The sequence below is a fragment of the Balaenoptera ricei genome, chromosome 4, assembly GCF_028023285.1.
Source record: "Balaenoptera ricei isolate mBalRic1 chromosome 4, mBalRic1.hap2, whole genome shotgun sequence".
In the NCBI taxonomy this organism is placed as follows: Eukaryota; Metazoa; Chordata; class Mammalia; order Artiodactyla; family Balaenopteridae; genus Balaenoptera; species Balaenoptera ricei.
Window position 1 is genome coordinate 142,666,479 of NC_082642.1, and position 20,299 is coordinate 142,686,777.

The window sequence follows — 20,299 nt, forward strand, 5'->3', positions numbered from 1 at the left end:
TGCCACTTGATTTTCTATGGCCCACGAGCTAAGAATGGTTTTTACATATAAACATTGCAGTCTATTTGATAATAGGGAACCCTAACGTTGAACCCCCAAATAAGAGAAATGTTATCCCTCCAAAGAATTCCACTCTTCTAATTAGTAGACCTGTATTACAACACTTTGATTATTATTGTTATATTTTTAATTCATTGATAAAAATTTTTGAAAATTTGTTTTCTCTTTTGTTATGTAAGTACTTACTTAATATCCTCAATTTTACCTCTTTGCCCACAAAGCCTAAAATATTTGCCATGTGGACCTTTACAGAAAAAGTTTGTCAACGCTTGATTTAGAAGGTATACAATGTCAGCAAGTGAGAATCAAAACTGAGAAAAAGGAATTAAGCTCAAACTCATTTTTATACGAATCTGTATCATACCCTATTAATTCTTGCATTAATGATATATACTTGTTCTTTTGTAGAAGAAACCTCCTTCCAGTAAGTATACTTTCTTAATGCATGCCTTCCCCCATATCAACTACTTTTTTGTTCATCATCTGTTTAAAGTCAAAAATGGGAAGTTGGGTTGTTTGTGTGGGTTTAATTCTATGGGCCGTGACTCAAATTCATCAAGGAACACATCCTACCTCATGCCTCATGCCAACTTGTCAATGATGCTTAGTTACCTAGAGAAGAAATACAGTCGCTAATTTGACTTTGTAGGCATTTCCATAGTACTCCTGAAAAACTTTTTTTTCATGTGTTTTGCTAAATTTAAAATGTTCAAATAAATTTTTCCCTAACAGTCATTTTTACATTTAATTGAATACCAAATATATGTCCAACCCTGTCCTAGGGACTGATAACAGAGCAGTGAATAAAATAGACCAAAAAAACCCCTCTGCCCCACGGAGCTTGCATTCTAGTAGAGTAAGGCAGAAAGTAAACAATTACATGAGTGCGACAGTATGTCAGATTGTGATAAGTATTACGGAGAAAGATAAAGCAGGTAAGAGAACAGAGAATGCACAGGGGAGGAGTGGAGATTGCCCTTGTAAATAGGTGGTTAGAGAGGGCCTCACTGATGAGGGGATGTCTGAGATATGCAGATAAGCAGAGGGGAGAGAACAAAGGGAAAGATCTCGAAGCTCTGCGTGCCTGGAGTATCTGCGGAACAACAAGGGGACCAGTGCGGTTGGAACAGAGTGAGAACGATGCAGGGAGGAGATGAGTGAACACAAGTAGTGTAGTGGGGGCCAGATTACATGGAGTCCGTTCCAGGCAGTTGTGAGGAGTTTGGCTTTGGTTCTGAGTAAGATGGGACATCATTGGAGGACCTTGAACAGAGGGGTAGCATCTTCTTATTTAGTTCTTAGAAGCTCACACTGACTGCTCTGTTGAGAATAAGCTGTATGGTGACAGAGGGTGGAGGAAGCAGGGAGAACAGTTAGGAAACTACTAACTAATCTAGACAAGAGAAAATGGTGGCTGGTCCCAAAGTGACGGTGTCAGAAATGTTGAGAAGTGATAGGATTCCGGATATATTTTGAACAGTTTGCTGGTTGATTGGATGTGGGCTGTGAGAAGAAGAGAGAAATCAAAGATGGCTCCAAGGCTCTGGGAAAGATGAAGTTACCATTTACTGAAGTGTGAAGGGTTTCAGGAGCATGTTTGAGAGTGGTGGTGGAGGTAGGTAGAGAGGTCTGTCTGGAGTGCTTTGAAATTTTTTTTAATATTTGAGATGCCTATTATACTGCCAAGTAGAGATAATTAGTGAGTAACTGAATATATGAATCTGGAGTTTGGGGAAACATCTTAACTAGAGTTAGAAATTTAGGAGTCATTGGTGCATGAGATCTGGATGAGATCACCAGAGTCTCCAGTTAATTTGCAGTTGGTTTGTGCCTGTCCTTCTTGTATGTACGGAAATGGCAGACCCAACCTCGACTCTATGAGCGTTCCCCTCTACTCTCAGCTGCCATGCTTCGGAGACTTTGTCATCTCCTAAGTCTTTTGAAGACCAAGGAGATGCCATTGATTTCCTGTTCCTAGACTTGCTCCTCAGTGATGGTCTCTGAGCCTCATAATATCCCAGTGCAAGTCCAGGATGAGGTCCAAGTTAGCAGGACTAGCGGTAGCCAGTTCAGGAGTGAGTTCTGAAAAGCAGGGTAGCCTGATGGTGGTATGGCCAACCCCCCATCGCACCCCAGGCAATTGTGAGGATTCCCACTTTTATTGAGTAAGATGGAAAGTGATTGGAGGGAGGGTTATGAACAGAGGAGACACATCATCTTATATATGGAGAAAGGCTGGCAATGCTAGGGTGAGGGAGGTTATTATTCTTTCATTCAGTCCCTATTACTGTCTCTATTAACCCAGGCAGTAATCTGGGAGGCAATATCTTTATTCCTAGACACATCTTCCGTTTGTCAAATCCATGCTCCTCAAAATTTGTTGGACAATGAATTGGATGTTGTATTAGTCTGCTAGGGCTGCCTTAAAAGTGCCATCAACTGGTGGCGTAAACAACAGAAATTTATTTTCTCATAGTTCTGGAGGCTAGAAGTCCAGGCCTCTTTCCTTGACTTAAAGGTGGTATTCTCCCTGTCTTCACACGATCTTATGTTTAAACATCCCTGTTTATGTCTGAATTTCCTGTTCTTATAAGGATATCAGTCATATTGGATTAGGACCCACCCTAATTACTTCATTTTAATTTAATTACCTCTTTAAAGACACTGTCTCTAAATACGGTCACATTCTGAGGTACTGGGAGGTTGGGACTTGAACCTGTGAATGTTTGGTGGGGACACAGTTCAGCCCATAACAGGTAACTGGAACCGTAGTCACCACATAAAACTTTCTTTCCATGGAAAAAATGAAATTTGAGATTATAATGATTAAACTTTCAAAATAGTAAATGTCAATGAGTTGAGTTAAAAGTTAGTAAGTCTCTGGTTTGCATATTCCGCAGAAGTCGTTAGTATCTAGCCTTAGGCTACAAGTAGACACACAGGGCTTCACACATACTGATATTTTGTTGCATGGTTTTCTCTATGAATATTGTCTATAAATATAAGAAATTCAGTTAGGATTGCTGGGGGCTTTTGTACCTGGCTAAGATAAATGTTCATCTTCCTGTTGAGAAAATGTGTGGAGGTAACATTAACTAAAAGAGGATATATGTTTTAGAATTGGAAGCAATAATATAGTAAATGCTGTCTTTTATGTTCCACAAACAGGAAGAGTAGTTCTGCATCTAAAGCCACTGCAATGAGTGAAAATGTGAGTATTTTTAAAGTATATTTCCCTTTTAATATACCTTGTACTAGTGTCTACCGCTGGTCTTTAGAAGGAGCTAAATAAATGTTAGCTCCCATCCCCTGTCTGGGAAAGCAGCATTTGTAGAGCAGTGGGGCTTTACCATCCCATTATTTTCTGTCATGGTGTTTTCTATTATTAGTCGGCCTCCTTAGTATCATTAGATCTGGCATTATTGGCTCCATTTTATAGATGAAGAAATTAGGACACACATTCTCACAGTATTACAATGGCCAAGCTGGGACCAAGGTACCTTGATTCTTGTCAGCTTGACCAAGCAGATCACTTCCAGAAGATCTGTGGTTCCAGGACTCTCCTATGGTTATTCAAAGCACTTGGAAATTTTAGGGATATGGAATATCCTCTGCTTTTGCAGAAAGGAACATTTCAGAAATCCTTGAAAAGATGCAAGAATTATCTAATTCAGATGGTTAAGGGAACATAATTTAGATGCTTGGACCCTTGTGTACTTTTGCATTTGTAAGCACTACACTGAAGCAGTAAATACCATCATTGCTCAGATTTTGTAGCTCTTTGGATGGTTATTCAGCCTTCTGGACTATTTTTCAGCAATACAGTGAGGGAAGGGAGGTTCCCGATGTTTTTAGAAGTCTAAGCCCTTTCTTGAGAAATGGAGCGCTACTTCCCTGAATTCCTTAATACTCTGTGGCAGGGATTTGCTTAGATTTCCTTTCAGTAGAGCTTGGGGTGGGGCGTGTGTTTTAAACACTTAAGTGACTCTGATGGACACTGACCTTTAAGACCTACGTACTATTCCATAGACGTTTTTTCCGCCAAAGATTTAAAAAATTGTCTACTCCAGAATCTATCATGGAAATCATTTTATTTTGTGGTTTACAATACCAAAGCATATTGTTCATTAATTAGCAGACAAGCCACGTGTTGACTCTATATTTGCTCCTATAATTTGTAGAAAATGCTCCTTGAGTGCGGAGTAAAATAATCTCACCTGACCAAACAGGAAGAGACACTTGGTGGCTGAGTCGGAAGAACAAAAGCTTCACTCTTTTTCTTTGTCTTCCGCTCCGTTGCCCTCATCGGCCAAGAGCAAGAGTGTCCAATTTGAATTCTGCCCTAGAGCCGGGTTTCTCAACATTGGCACTACTGACATGTTCTTCTGTTTCTTATATAACAATTTATATAAGAAATGACAATTTCTTCTAAGGCTTATATAATGAATTTTTTATAACGTCACATAATTCTTTGTTGTCCTGTACGTTGTAGGATGCTTAGGGGCGCCTGACCTCTACCTGCTAGATGCCAGTAGCATGCCCCCCGCAAACAGGACTTCTCCTGTTCTAATTCCCACTCCTACATCTTTACTCTTTAGGCAAAGTTTCAAGGATTTGTCTCCTGGTATTTAATTATTTAATTCCCCATAAAATAGATTTAATTAAATATACGCTGGTGGGCTTCCCTGGTGGCGCAGTCGTTGAGAGTCTGCCTGCTGGTGCAGGGGACACGGGTTCGAGCCCTGGTCTGGGAAGATCCCACATGCCGCGGAGCAAATGGGCCCGTGAGCCACAATTCCTGAGCCTGCGCGTCTGGAGCCTGTGCTCCACAACAAGAGAGGCCGCGATAGTGAGAGGCCAGCGCACTGCGATGAAGAGTGGCCCCCACTTGCCACAACTAGAGAAAGCCCTCGCACCGAAACGAAGATCCAACACAGCCATAAATAAATAAATAAATAAAAGATGAGCTTGTTTTTCAGATAATCAAAAAAATAATAGATTTAAAAATATATATATATATACGCTGGTTTGTACCTGCAAGATTCTCATAGTGGATGTATCTTTGTATTCATAAGATTTCTATATTTCTTTAAACGTTAAGTAATACATCATATTTAAACTTGGTTTTTCTTTCTTTTCCTAGGATTTCAAGCACACAAAATCCTTTATAATTTAAAAGAATTCCACCTTTGCGATGCACCAAAACCACAGTTGTTGCACTATTAAAAGATTATAAAACTCTGCTTTGTCTTACATTTGCCAAGAGGTACATGAGGAGGTGAAGTTGGTGTTTCATTATAGTCTTTATGACTGCTACATCACTTGAAATTTTTATTTTACACAAATAGTTTTGTCAGCAGCTACAATACAGTCTGGCTTCTTGTGTCTGGACAAAGTTAAAGGAGTCAAAATACTTTGTAATATTCTGGGGCTTGTGAAGTGTTAAATATCATAACTTCTAGAGTAAGTTACTAAAGATATATCATACTGGTTGTGAAATTAATCCACAGAGCATGAAAGTATAAGCCGTGTGCACCCTCTCTGTGCAAGAGTCTGATTTAGAGGGTTCAGAAAATACTCTGACAGATGCAGAAGGAACCTCTGGTCTCATTTCTCCCAGAATCCTCCTTTTCCCCCTAATATAATGCTTATTCTGTTGCTCATTTATCACTAATATATTCAGAGAAGGGAAGTGGCAGGAAGGGTCTTATACCCGAGGATTTGCACTTTTTGTTTACTTTCATGTCTGAGAACCAAAAGCAACATGAAGAAAAATACCTAAGGGCCAGAGCTCACTCACCTGGCGTGTGTCGTTGACTTCTTCATTAAACATCGTTCTGAGAGTTAAGCACAAACCCAAGTGTCTTATTTCACCCCCAGAGCTGCTTGTTGCTATTTCCTTCCCCTAAGACCCCTTTGAAAGAGGATCAGTGACTTTGACATCAGAACTCACCATTGGAACCAACACACATAACCCTACAGATACTTGTCCCTGCGTGATGGTGACTTCACATCTCTCTGTCTATAAAAATCGTGCAGTGAAATTTTGCATTGGGCCGAGTCCCTTGCTGTTACGGCCAGTGGTTTTCCAACCCTGCTTATGGCAAAGTCAGCGATATGGAGGGGAGGAGTGGTTGCCTGATAAGTAAAATGAGATGAAACAGCTCAGTGTGGCTCCTGGCACCTGGTGCTATGCTTGATACGTAGAAAACACAGGAGAAATGAAATGAAAAATGGGTCTGATCATCTGGTTTCTAAACTGATAGTTCACAAAGACCTCCAGCTAGTGTTACAAAGCGAAAATTCCAATGATCCATGTAATAGGGAGAGTAATTAGACTGTGTTAAAAGCATAAGCATCCAGAACTTATTTTGATTATTCGTTTCATATTGAAAAGACGATATGGCTAGGGCATTTCCAGTTCCAGGCAAATCTAGACGAAAAGGTCCCTCACTGCCTTTGACAACTTTGAATATGGTTAAACTGCTTTTAAAGGAGTCCACTCTTTTTGCCCAATAGGCAGAGCGAATCGCCAGGATTCACGGGACAGGCAATTGGATTAAGTATTCACCAAGTGCCAAATATATGCCTGGACACCAGGTCACTGGGAAGATGCCTGTTGTCACACTGCCCCCACTTGTCTGTGACATTCAGTGATTCTCACCAGACCCCTTCCAACAGTTTCCGTAAAGGGCCAGGTAGTAGATATTTTAAGACATGTAGGCCATATGGTCCCTGCTATAACTGCCTGTACTGTACTCAACTCTGCCATTTTTCCTGTCATTGTATTGTAGCATGAAAGCAGCCACAGACAATACTTTTAAAATGGTCATGTTTGTGTTCTTAAAACAGCAGGCAAGGACAGGATCTGGCCCACATGCATAGTTTCCCAACTCTCGGTGGTGAAGCATGAAAAGAAAAAAAACAAAAAACTATCATTATAATTCTTAGAACATTTTGATTTTGTTTTCGTGAAGTAAAACTGTGTTTTATAAAGGTTAGGGCATTAGTATCTTTAATAGCAAGTTTTGTTTTGTTTTAATTATTATCATTGTAACTAGATTTAATTTATTTTTACTTGGGGGTTTAACCTAATTAAATCTGGAACTGTTTTTCAATACAGCCTTGCAAAAAACTTCATCTCACAGGTGGTGGTGTCTGATTAAAGTCTACATTAATAAAAATAGCTGAACGTGTTCAATTTTTTAGCCCCATTTAATGGTGCAGGGGAAGAGTCATTCACCTATTTTTATTCAATGAAACCCAGGAAACTAGTCCCTCTTACCGTCTGTAGCTACAAGGCTAATGCTTTAGCTGCCTAAGATGAGAATCTCATCTCAGGCTGGGTGCCTGCCAACCTTTCCAATGCTGAAAAAATGCTCTGAAAGTAAAATGTCACAACTATTTATTGAACACTTTATATATGTCGTGGAAGTGGGGGGTGGATGGAGGTGAGGCTGTATAAGATCTCATTCACCTCAACGATTGTATAAAGAGGGCAATGTCGTCATTTTACAGATGAGGAAACTGAGATGAACTGAGTCAGTGACTGCCAAGTTTACAAAGCTGACAAGTGAAGAGGCAGTGTCTACGTGACCCAGGTCTATCCGATGCAGGATGTTTTACACAAGATGTTTTTTCTCTGCCCCCAACATTCCTTCTTTTTAAATTCTCAAATTCTTCTCTCCTAGGACAGCTTCCCTTCACCCCGCCTAGTCTCACAGCCTGTGATGCTTTCTGTCTTCCCTTTGCCCCTACCCCAGGTAAATGCCATGGTGGATCATTTCATCCCCTCGCCACAGATACCCGAATCTTTAATCTTACTTTTTTCAAGATTGAAGCTCACCACGATTTAAATTTAACCACCATTTAAATTATATTCTCTACCACTACCACCCTCCCTATCTCCATTTTCAACCTCCCATTTATTCACAGACTCCATCATTGGCGCGATTGTCACTACTTTTTATCTCCGGCTACTATCTCACACCTTTTGTCTTCTGGTACCTTCCTCCCTCAAGTACCCCCTCTCAGTAGCACTTGTAATCTCTCCCGTCCTGAAGGCTCCTTTGCCCTCTAGTCTCCCCCTCACACACCCCATCAGTCTAAGTTACTGCCAGATTACTCACTTGAACACTGTCAACTCCCTTCTCCCTTTTCTCCCATCCCCTTGCTGAAAACCTTCCACTCTTTTCCATTACATAGTCTCTCACCGACGTCTAACCATTTTAGCCTGAAATTCAGGGCCTCCCCCCACGTACACACGTTGTCATATTGTCACACCTACCTGTTCAGCCACATGTTCCCCTGTTCCTCTTTAGTTGCCTTATGCACCCATCAAACTGAACTAAGGTCATTGTATCTCAACGACCCTTTTTTTCTCCTTTACCTGGAAAGCTGATTCTCCTAATCACAAGATACGTAGATTCTAGTTACTCTTCAGGACATCTTTCAAATTCCACCTCCCCTATGCAGCCTTCCCTCGTTCTCCCTTCTGGAAGAAGCTTCTTTCTTCTCTGAATTTCCATAGCACTTGGTTTTCTTATGGCACTTGTTGGTTTTATATTTCTTAATACAGTTAGGTATGTACATCTCTGGCATTACCACCAATCTATTAATAGAAGCACTTTGAGAAAAGAGCCACGTTTTACATACATATTTATAAGCCCCAAAGTATTTAACTGTCTCTAATGTGTAGTCGGTATCCAGTAAGTGCTAAATGAATTTTTTAAGATCAAAAGAGCACTTGTGAAAGGGCAATTTAAATATTTATTGATAAAATTTCTCCATAGATTTAGAATATTAATAACATACTGTTATTTTGCAATGTTATTATAATCCCGTTCATTTGTTATGCAGAGTCACACAAATTAACGCTCCATGAATTAAGGCTGGACAGACATGACTTTTATTCTACTCCTATGAGTTATTAGGCATCCATTTCCACAGTTCTTAAAAAGATCTTAAAATATTTTTCTACTTTCAAGTAAGACATACTAGAGTATAATATGTCTTTATACTTCTTACTAAGAAAATGTTCTCAAAACAAATAGTGTGTCAACAAAGGACTTGTTTAACCTCTTTAAGACTGGGGGCAGATGGTTTTAAAGCTCCATTTTATAATCTGTTTTCAACACTGAATGTGCTACACAGAAGTGCTTCTTAAAGATGGTGTAAAAATTGAGATTTTTTTACGACCTGTAGTTAGATTCCTAAAGTTGCCCCCTGCCATTTAACTTTTCATTCTCAAGCTTCCTTTCCTTCCAAATATTTAACTACCATGAATTATACTGAAGTTGCTGTAGGTCAAGAAACTTTGTTTTCTAAATTGTAGGATAACATATAGCAAAAAGGATTAGAAAAAATTTTATACGTAAAGACATATTCATGTAACAGAATGTCTACTGGCATTTTTCCTGTTGCCTGAAGGCTGACAACTACCTCACTTTCTAAAGAAACCCATAACTAATTTGGGTATAAATACCTGCTTTGATGTTCATGAAGAGACGGTTGTGCTACCCTGAAATTATTACCCTGGTCCTCTCTCCTTTACCCCACCACACAAAATCCATAAACTGAAGTGTATAGGGATGGATTGGGGGTGGGGAGCAATGGAGAGAGACAGAGAATGAATTGTCCAAGTCGTGTTAGTTTGTCAAAGTTGTGAGTTCTATTTCCCAACTCACCCCCAAGGCAAGTAAAGAGAATTTTAAAGAGAATCACCTGCAACAATCGAAGGCACCTGCCAAGAAGCAAAGAGCTATTTGAGCAGAGTGAAAACAGAGTTGGAAAAAGATATCAATGTAGAGAGCAGGGGAAATGGTGAAGCACCTATCTTCCGATTGTGTCTCAGGGCAAGGATGTGTGAGTTTCCTGTGGTCAAGTAGGCATCTTTGAAAGTAGCTGACCTTGAGCCTTCTTGCCAGTGTCTGAGAGCAAACATCTGAAATAAGACTCTGTGAACTGTACCATTGAGGTGGGAGCTGAGGGGAGTTTGGAAGAGATGGGTCAGACCTCCCATTTAAGGTAATCTGCATAATGAGGAAAACTTTCTAGCCCACAGAGCCCTCCAAGAACTAATACATTAAGAATCTAACCAGGGCTTCCATGGTGGCGCAGTGGTTGAGAATCTGCCTGCCAATGCAGGGGACACGGGTTTGAGCCCTGGTCTGGGAAGATCCCACATGCCGCGGAGCGGCTGGGCCCGTGAGCCACAGCTACTGAGCCTGCGCGTCTGGAGCCTGTGCTCCACAACAAGAGAGGCCGCGACAGTGAGAGGCCCGCGCACTGCGATGAAGAGTGGCCCCCACTCGCCGCAACTAGAGAAAGCCCTCACACAGAAACGAAGACCCAACGCAGCCATAAATAAATAAATAAATAAATAAAATTAAAAAAGAATCTAACCAGAGTCAGCATTTATAGGCCCGCCACACCAAGGGTAGCAACAATCAAAAACAAAATTCTACACTAAATGGATTTAAGTAAAAATCGCCTAGAACGGAAGCCCTCTTTGGTTAGTGCTATTATTATTAAAGGGAGTACTAGACACATAACAGGTAGGCACATGTCCATTTCCAGTTCCTGTACCTTTCCTCAACTCAAATATGCCCTTATAAGAACACCAGTCTTCTTATAAGGACACCGGTCAGACTGGATTCAAGCCCACCCTAAAAACCTCATTTTAACTTAATCCCCTTTAAGGGTCCCAATCCCCAAATACAATCACATTGGGAGGTTCTGAGAGTTAGGGCTTCAACATATGAGCTTTAGGGGAACACAATTCAGCCCACACCACCAGGCAAGGGAGAAAAATGCCATTTTAAACAGCTAAAAGCCTAGAAGGTTGAGGTCATTTGTAATAACATATAAGGTGGTCCCAAATGATAAGTGCAGGACCACTTTCTTGTAGGCTGAAGTAACAGATAGAGGCTGGAGTTTGCAAATTTGGGGCAGTCTCACCAGAAAGTTGAAGGGGCTATGAGGAAGATGGGGCAATAGTTAACATCCATGACTCAAAGCACCACTACAGCATTCAGCTGGAAAAAACAGAGCACTTTAGCTAAATGCATAGCCCTAAGATGTAGGGCATAAGAGTAGGATGCTTAACACGGTATTCTTGCAGTAAAGCCACAAATGGAGTCCTTCTGTTTACATAATGAAGACATTGGGATGTTCAAGCAAACTCCAAGTAGTTGCAAGACAGACAAAAAAAAGTTTATGAAGATAATAGGTGTGAGATTATAAAAGGTAAAATTCAACTAAACTCTGAATGGGGGAGGGAAACATGCACGGAAAGGGTCAGCCCCATCTCCACCTAGACCGGCAGGGTCGCTGTTGACCCCAGGCTGCTTGCCTGCCACAGGAGGGTGGAGTAGAGCCACTTCAGGGGAGGGGAGGTTAGACAAAGGAACAGATCAATGAGGCTTCCTTGGTTACCTTTAATGGTGCCATAATGAAACATCGAATTCTGTTTCAATGTCTACAACTATTTAAAAGTAGTCCAACTGACCCGTCATTGCTTAGCTTCATTTGAAGAAAATTGGGCACTTTCTTCCTACTACTTTACCCTCCCCAATTCAATCTCTTCACATCTTACTAATCACACCTATACCATCAGGAAATATTTGTGGATCTTTTGAAAAAGGTATTCCTCACCAGGTTGAGACTTCAGCTAGTATGGCATGCCATAGTAAAAATCTATTTCTCTTTTGAAGTGAGCTAACCTCATAAGAAAGGCTGTATTTTTTTTTTTTTTAAAGAAATTCACGTTCTTTTATTTATTTATTTATGACTGTGTTGAGTCTTCGTTTCTGTGCAAGGGCTTTCTCTAGTTGCGGCAAGTGGGGACCACTCTTCATCGCGGTGCGCGGGCCTCTCACCATCGTGGCCTCTCTTGTTGCGGAGCACAGGCTCCAGACGCGCAGGCTCAGTAATTGTGGCTCACGGGCCCAGCTGCTCCGCGGCATGTGGGATCCTCCCAGACCAGGGCTCGAACCCGTGTCCCCTGTATTGGCAGGCAGATTCTCAACCACTGCGCCACCAGGGAAGCCCGAAAGGCTGTATTTTTGACTTCACATTTTTAAAGAAAATCTCTAAAGCTTTACTAAAGACAGGTATTCACTGACACAAGTCAGAGAGACTGTCAGATAGAAAAAGGCACAGCTGTTTTTCCTGTTTTTTTAAAAAAAATAATTAAAAATAGAACCATCTACTCTCTGAAATTTTGATGTGCTTGCTCTGCCACTTCTCTGGCACATCATACCTGCTGGATCTTCCATCAGCTGGGCAAACAACACCATACAGCTGAATATTTTAAAGGAAATTCCTTTGTAGAACCCTCCCCTCCCCGGCTCCCAGCTCCCCCTGATCTATCCATATAGCCCCATAATAGACACTGTGATCATTACACTGCAAGGGAAGAGGAGGGACCTGAGTTACTGGGATAATAAAAGCATTTAACATACAAGGAGATGGAAGTTAAAACACAATGGATGTTCCTGGACATATTCACAATCACACTTGAGTTTCCTGAAAAAGCTATGATAAAGGATTTATGAACCATTTCTTCATATTCTGGGAACGGGTGTAACAATCTCCACAGCTAACACTCCTGAAGTCAGGGTGGCTCCCCTCAGGCAGTGAGTCTCCACAGCAAAAAGGACACCCCTGCACTCAGAAGAATCTGGCAAGTTATGCGCAAGTGGTACCCAATTAATCCAAGGTCTCCATCTGCTTTGATATAACCAAACGGGAGGATCTAAAAACACAGAATTCAATACACTCAGGTGTACACCCAACACCACCAAATAATTTATTTGAAATCAGAATTAAAAGAACATATGACAGCTGTGAAATGTATGTTTATTCTGTTACTTCTGATCAGTTGTACAACTAATCTAGGACAAATTACCAGATAAATTTTACATTATTTCTTCAGGACTGTGGTTTGTCGATGACTTCGAACTTGGGATCTAAGAAGAGGAAAAAAAGGTTCAAGCTTAGCCATACTGCAATAAAGTGCATCTTCTAGAAAGTTTTAATATTTAACTCATCAATCTTCTGATTTTTTGAAGAAACATCTACATGGAAATATAACAACTGCTTAAGATTTATTCAGGACTTACAGTGAGCCAGGCTCTCTATGTCATTTAACTACAACCATCATTATAAGGAAAATAGCATAATTCTCCCCAAATGTCAGATGAGAAAGAGGGACCAATTAACTATCTAAAATCACACAGCTCATAAGTGATATTGTCAGGAGTTTGATTTTAGATCCCTGCCATTTAATCTCTATGCTATGTGATCTCCTACTCCAATGGCATTTATCCCAGAGCTTCCCATGCACATGTCACTGTTCTAATAAATTCACATGTAATTGTCATTTAATCCTCTACACAACCCAAGTAAGTATAAATATTCTCCACTTAAAATGATCTCCCACAACAATGAATCTGTGATTAAAAAGACTTACCTTCAAATGTGAAGTCAGGGAACGTATTCATGTCTGCTTTACCATACATTTGCTTAAGCTTAAAAAGTTCCCTGTCTAGATCTTGCTGATACTCTGGGCCAGCATCAACAGGTCCTCCAGATGTCCTGTTGTGTAAATGACCAAGTAAAAACAGATTTTAAGCATTAGTTTACAAAAACAAAATTAAGTTTCATAGATCTTCTAAATGTAGGGAAAAGCAGACTTTTCTGAAAGATAACAAGCATTTCCACTTGAATTTCAGCTCAAACTATTTTAACTATTACGAGGTTTCACATAAATGAAGCAACTTCAAACAAACCTCTAAGATTCAAGGTCTGTCAGTATCAAGGATACTTATTAAAAGTCAGAACCTCTCAGGGTCTAAGCAGCAATAAGATATAATGGCCAAGTCTGCGGGCTCTGGGACTGCTTCCATTTCAGCGTCAGCTCTACAATTTAGTAACTGTGTGAACTAGAGCAAACCGTGTGAACTAAACTCTACACCTACAACTCGAAGTCTTACCTGACGGTGGCATTGAGAGAATGAGAGATTGTGTACATGTACCACTCGGCATAGTGCCTGGCACACAGTGAGCACTCAGTTATCTACTATCACTATGATTTAAATCAACCACCACTGGACGGCATTCAAAAACTTTAAGTCTCTATGATAGGGGCCTAACAAAGAAGCAAATTACTTCCTACCCCCAGAGGTTTTGCCATTTAGAAGAAAAAAATAACATGTTTATAAACAATTATGCTGTAAGGGAGTTAGGTGATAACCTACAAAGACACGGTTTAACAAAAAGCTACTTGAATTGAGGGATCACTTTTGCTAAGCTAAACAGGGAAATTTCATTTTAAAAAGGTGGCCTTTGTGACAAACCATGCATTTGGGTCAGATTTTAATTTGAGACATTCTAAGACTGAAAAAGCAAGGATGAGGAGGTGGTAAAGCACTGGCTGTATGTGGGGAACACTAAGCAGCCTAGATGGAAAAGCCAGCAGGACCCAGATCGCAGGAGGCCGAGAATGTTAAGCCTGGGAGTTTGTATTTTGTTTGCTAAGCAGTAAAATGACAAAATTAGAGCTGTGCTTTGGAAAGATAAATATAGCATCATGGACCAGCAGTGGGCCAATTAGATCTAATTATTTGCACAAATTCTGTTTGTCATAATGTTACTGCCCACTTATCAATGAACAATATAATAAAAAAATTTATAAGTGAAAATTCTATCAAGGTTAATATTTTCACCCATGCCTATGATAAAAACATAGGATCTTATTTATGCTACAGAATTTCCACAAAAAATACTGAGCCAGCTCTAATTTAAGAACTTGTTAATGATGTTTCTTGTTATGGACCCAATTTTCTTCTACATCAGCATGTGCAATAGAACCTTCTGTGATAATAGAAATGCTCTATATATGTGCTGTCTAATACGGTAACCACTAGCCATATCTGGTATTGAGCACTAGAAATGTGGCTAAGGCAACTGAGGAACTGAATTTTTATTTACACTTCATTAGAATTTGAATAGTGACATGTGATTAATAGCTACAGAGACATACAGTTCAGTTCTAGATAGAGCCTTCAACCAGATACTTTGATGACTGTTGTCCAGCTCTGGGACCCACAAGCTTTTAGAAACATTCACTCTTCCAAGCCGCCTTCCAAAATGCACCAACTAGAAACGAGCATTCCTTCCTATGAGTTCTCCAAACACTGAATGTGTCACTTATCTTAGCATCTAACCTATTTAAACTTATATTGTATTTACTTGCTTAGAAACCTTCTACCCCATCAGACTTTAAGAATATTGTGGAAATGCAAAGTGGCTTCTTTCTTTGTAGCCCACCACTGTTAATAGTCCAGTGCTTTGCACATGGTAGACAACTAAATAAAACAAAACTCTGAATTGATCTGTATCACTTTTCCAAAGATTTGGGCGTTGAACTTGATGCTGACTAAGGTCATCATTCATCTCCAAAACTGTGTGGTTCCATTATTATGTTTCTCCTGGACTTGCTTTATGCCATAAAGCAGGAGTCTTTTGATATTCCCAGAAATATATAAATATGGAAGTAGCATTAAAGAAAAAATGCTGTGTCTATACATTTCCCCCAAATCATGATGTCACAGAAAGGGTACTGAATTGAGAGTTAGAATATTTTGATTATGTTTTCCCCACAATTAGTTTTATGACCTTAGGCTAATCAATGTCTAAGGGGCTTAGTTTTCTCAAATATGGTTCCTAAATGATTTCTAAGATCCCATGTACTTGTATGAATTGATTCCAGTTTACAATAAATGACATTATAGTAGGGATATATCTAAAATGGCACTAGATTTAATGGGATTCTCCCTTGGAACCCATATAAGGAAGATAAAATTTGGGACTTAAAAAAAAAAAAATCAAGATTCTCATCTTCTTTGTTGGAGCAGGTAATGAACCTTTATGACAGAGATCAGCTCAGTGAAGGTCTTAGACACTTTCAAACGCCAAGTAAATTTTTATTACCATCTCAAAACTTACATACTTTGAATATTCACACTTACACCACGGTTGATTATCTACCCACTTACTGTCGCTTAGTTCTATATTCTCTAATCTTGTCCACGAAGAGTTTCTGTACAGGATCAAGTTCCTTATTAAATGCCACTGCTGTAAAACCGATGTTCCTCCTCAAAGAGACCGAGACTGCAGACTGAATGACAGAGGTCAACCTGAAGAGCCTCTGAAGAATCATGGTGATTCTGTTACTGGAAACAAGCACCAGAATGTGAAGATACTTTAAAATAGATATAATTGTAAAACACCTGTTAATGTGTTATAGTGGGCATCTAATTCTACTAATTGCTACAGAACTTAAATCATACCAGAACTCAGTAAACACTAAGAACAGTCACCTGACCATAGCTCCCTTCCCCTCTCTACGCCGCACTGCAAGTTTTTTGCTTCTTAACCAAAAGGCCCCGGGACCTAGCAGCAGTTAGGAACCACTCAGGCCTGCGTGCGGCTCCACTAGGGTTAGACGCAGAAAGAAAGCCCAGAATCTGGGATGGGGTGTTTTCTTCTCCATGAATTTATTACTCTTGGCTGCCCACCCTCAGCAGAAAAAGAATAATACTGATCCCCAAATTAACGTACCAGGTTTCCCTGACTCTCTCAAAAGGCAAAAAGGGAGCTGTGCAGGGAGACTAGAGACAGTTGCCTCAGTTTCTACTTCCCGGGCCCACAGGGAAAGAAACTGCTCTGCTTGTTACAACTGCAGGATTCTAGACATTCAAGGACACTGTAAAAACCAAATCTAAGTCCAAAAGAACCAGCAAGGAAAAACAGCAACTAGTCCAAGGGAGCCCACCAACCAGAGAGGGAAAATCAAGCAGTACAATCTAATTAGTGAAATAGAATTTGTGAAGGAGAAAAAAGTCTGAACTTTTAAAATAAGGACTTAAATAAATACTTCGAAGCCCTTAGACTTCCTCAAGCTAAAATACATGGTTATCTAACTAAAAAATTACAGTATATAAATTAGAGGATGATCTCAGTTGAGACCTCATTTAGTGTCCTGAAAAGATCAAACGCAAAAAAAAAAAAAAAAAAAAATTGTATGCAAACAGAAATTCCAAAAGAAAAGAAATAAATAAGGAGACCATAAATAATTAGAAGAGGGCTTCCCTGGTGGCGCAGTGGATGGGAGTCTGCCTGCCAATGCAGGGGACGCGGGTTCGGGCCCTGGTCTAGGAAGATCCCACATGCCGCGGAGCAACTGGGCCCGTGAACCACAACTACTGAGCCTGCGCGTCTGGAGCCTGTGCTCCGCAACAAGAGAGGCCGCGACAGTGAGAGGCCCGCGCACCGCGATGAAGAGTGGCCCCCGGTCACCGCAACTAGAGAAAGCCCTCGCACAGAAACGAAGACCCAACACAGCCATAAATAAATAAATAAAATTATTGTTATTAAAAAAACAGGGCTTCCCTGGTGGCGCAGTGGTTGAGAATCTGCCTGCCAATGCAGGGGACACGGGTTCGAGCCCTGGTCTGGGAAGATCCCACATGCCGCGGAGCAACTGGGCCCGTGAACGACAACTACTGAGCCTGCGCGTCTGGAGCCTGTGCTCTGCAGTAAGAGAGGCCGCGATAGTGAGGGGCCCGCGCACCGCGATGAAGAGTGACCCCCCGCTCGCCACAACTGGAGCAAGCCCGCGCACAGAAACGAAGACCCAACACAGCCAAAATAATAAATAAATAAATTAATTAATTTAAAAAAAAAAAAAAAAAAACACCAAAAGAAATCCTACAATCAACCAAATATCCTTCACCTGCCAGCATGAAAGAAAACTATTTGAAGAAATTAAAGATTTCATCATACATCACTCTTATACCTCATCAGAGGGGAAAAAGGGGGGGGGGAGGGGAGACTCCAAGCAAACAACAAATGACCTTAAGGTGCCACTTAATAGCATTCTCATTTTACACACACAGAAACTGAGGCTTAGCGGTAAGTACCTGATCCCAGGTTACACAGTAGAATCTGACAGGACACAAACATATTTTTCAAATTGTGCAATTCAGTGTATATTTTCCCTTTTGGCAACGTAAAGACACACAACACTCTGCAATGTGGTCACCTAACACTTGTTCAGCCCTAGGTATTTTGCAAAGTACTTCTAGACATATTCTCTCCTTGTACCCTTATGGCAATACTGTGGAGAAACAGAGAAAGGTGTTCTTATCCCTCCTTTAAGATAAGAAAATGTTTAAGAAAAGTGATTATTCATATTCCCACAGTTAATTTGCTCTAAGTCTAACATTGCAAAGATCATGTTACTCCTACTGCAACACGGGTAAAACCCATTTTCATTTTTTCTATTTCTATCATCTAAGTACGAATGATTCCCAAATCACACCTCTAATTTTGGTCTTTTTTCCTGAACTCCAAACCTATACATTCGACAGCTCTCATCCTTTCCTAAGTCCTACCGGGCCCTCAAATTCAACTAATCTAAAAAATGAACACATAATCTCACTATCAAAACTTGCTCCTTTTCCTTTATTCAGTTTCACTTTTTCCCCCCACTGATTAAATATCTAGTGAGAAAGATACATGTTATTACATAAATAGGTATAAAATACCAACTATGATTAAGTTCTCTATTCGAGTACTATGAGGGGCCACGCCAGCCTATGATTGGGATTTGACACACTCAGAAAGACTGGGGAAGGCAACAGGAAGAAAAGGGTACAGCGTAAGAGGCGGCCTTGTGCTGAGAGGGAGCACGGTTCTCCCGTTTACAGTGATGACTGACCAGCCTCTGGCTGCGTATTCGGCGCATGTTCACTGCTGAAGTCAATCCACAACTCGCCTGACTTAACCGGCTCTCTTTTTCCCTCCTGGAATCCGTGATGTAAAACAAAGCTGCTTAACCAAGTTTTAGCACCACCAACATTTTTAGGTGGGTTGCAAACTTTCAAAATTACCATCACCCTTTCCCCTCTTACGCTCTACTTTTAAATGCTGTAGTTCAGAACAATCGCCCGCGCGCCAGGGCTGAGCAGGCCTGGCTGCAGACCGGCCCCGCGGGCATGACCTTGGCTGCCCCAGCCGGGCGGCGGGTCCATGAAGCGCCGGCGCCCCTGCCTCCCGCGCCACCCTGAGCGTCAGGCTGGCCCTGAGAGCGGTATTATTATCAGGGCTACCTACTGAGTCTACCGCAAACTTCAAGGCCTAAAGGCGCCGAGGTCAGCAATGACTCCGGGCCAGATCGTGAAGGTGTCCGGGATACAGGCTGCTCTCTCTTCCAGAAGGGCAGAGGTGATAGGCATCCCAGACCTCGTGAAGAAACCCAGAATCCTCGTCCCTAGAGGCCAAGTGAGTCCAGTTACCCTCCCAGTCACCTTGCACTCGGTCCCGAGCTGCCAGAGCCACCGCCGCCGCCGTTTTACTTCCGGCCCTGGCTCCGCCCCCCCGCCTACCCGCCATCGCAATGCATTATGGGCCGCCGTTTCAGTCGGTCGACACTCACCGGACAGGAAGCGTCTCGGAGACAGTCGGCGACCGGACGGCTCTAGGTGAGACAGAAGCCAAACAGGAGGAGGAAGTGGAGGGTAAGTGCTTCCGGGTCTCCTGGCGACGCCTCCGCCATCTTTCCTTCTCCCAATTTGACCTGCTCTCTTCTTCCCTCTCGGAAACCTTGTTATGTACGCATGCGCACTTGGACTGGCCTTTCCCCTAGTTCAATCCCCACCGCCCCGAGTCAGCGTCCTCTTCCTTGGGGTGGTTGAGGTGTACGACTGTGCAGGCAAAGTGACAGAGTGTAAAACAAAGCGGATTGAGGCGTTGGGCTCCCTTGTGCCTCGTGAGCCGCCGTTGCCTCGGGCGTTCGTTTCGCGCAACCTGCTGGGAGTTGTAGTCCCGGACCCGGGGGTGCCTGGGAGGCGGGAGGGGGGGGTTGGAGTTTCTCTGCGCCGTTTTCGCGGGAAGGGCCCAGGGGCCTCTCACTTCGAGTCGCTGGAGCTGCGGGTCTTACCGGGAGAGACGCTGCACGTGGAGCCCGCGCCGCTGCGGTTTTCAGCCAGCTCTGGACTGCGGGCGGGGGCGACGGGGCCGAATCCGGAGCGGGTGAGTGCGGCCGCTGGGGAGGAGGGGAGCGCGGGTCCGCGCGGGCCGGCTTCGTTCCGGGGCCTTCTCCCCCACAGCGGCCCCCCCGCGGCCGCCTCTGTGTTTTGTTTCCGCTGGTCCCCGGCGCTGTGACTCCCAT

General features: G+C 42.0%; 3 protein-coding genes across 7 annotated transcripts in view; 2 read left to right on the forward strand and 1 right to left on the reverse strand.

The window, feature by feature from the left end:
* The window catches only part of JAM2 (junctional adhesion molecule 2), a 66,978-nt gene extending 61,675 nt beyond the window's left edge, over positions 1–5,303 (forward strand). Inside the window, exons 8-10 of one of the 2 annotated variants that reach the window (XM_059921391.1) lie at positions 469–484; positions 3,229–3,271; positions 5,204–5,303. In XM_059921391.1, coding sequence (XP_059777374.1) covers positions 469–484; positions 3,229–3,271; positions 5,204–5,236 — 92 coding nt within the window. In that variant the 3' untranslated portion in view covers positions 5,237–5,303. Of the gene's footprint in view, positions 1–281; positions 302–468; positions 485–3,228; positions 3,272–5,203 lie in introns of those variants that run through there. The other variant, XM_059921394.1, reaches the window with a different exon arrangement.
* Positions 5,304–12,902: 7,599 nt separating this feature from the next.
* On the reverse strand, positions 12,903–20,228 carry ATP5PF (ATP synthase peripheral stalk subunit F6). 3 transcript variants are annotated; one of them, XM_059921401.1, is made up of 4 exons: positions 19,565–20,228; positions 16,122–16,298; positions 13,535–13,659; positions 12,903–13,031 (listed from the first exon to the last, which is right to left on the reverse strand). In XM_059921401.1, the coding sequence occupies exons 2-4, from the start codon at positions 16,283–16,285 to the stop codon at positions 12,994–12,996; spliced, it is 327 nt and encodes a 108-aa protein (XP_059777384.1). In that variant the 5' UTR covers positions 16,286–16,298; positions 19,565–20,228; the 3' UTR covers positions 12,903–12,993. The 3 variants fall into 3 exon arrangements, with proteins under 3 accessions (XP_059777384.1, XP_059777383.1, XP_059777385.1); XM_059921400.1 differs by lacking the exon at positions 19,565–20,228 and adding an exon at positions 19,437–19,535; XM_059921402.1 differs by lacking the exon at positions 19,565–20,228 and adding an exon at positions 19,243–19,418.
* GABPA (GA binding protein transcription factor subunit alpha) overlaps positions 19,563–20,299 on the forward strand; it is a 35,842-nt gene continuing 35,105 nt past the window's right edge. Inside the window, exon 1 of one of the 2 annotated variants that reach the window (XM_059921396.1) lies at positions 19,563–19,646. The gene's annotated coding sequence lies outside the window, so the exon portion shown is untranslated. Of the gene's footprint in view, positions 19,647–20,072; positions 20,161–20,299 lie in introns of those variants that run through there. The other variant, XM_059921395.1, reaches the window with a different exon arrangement.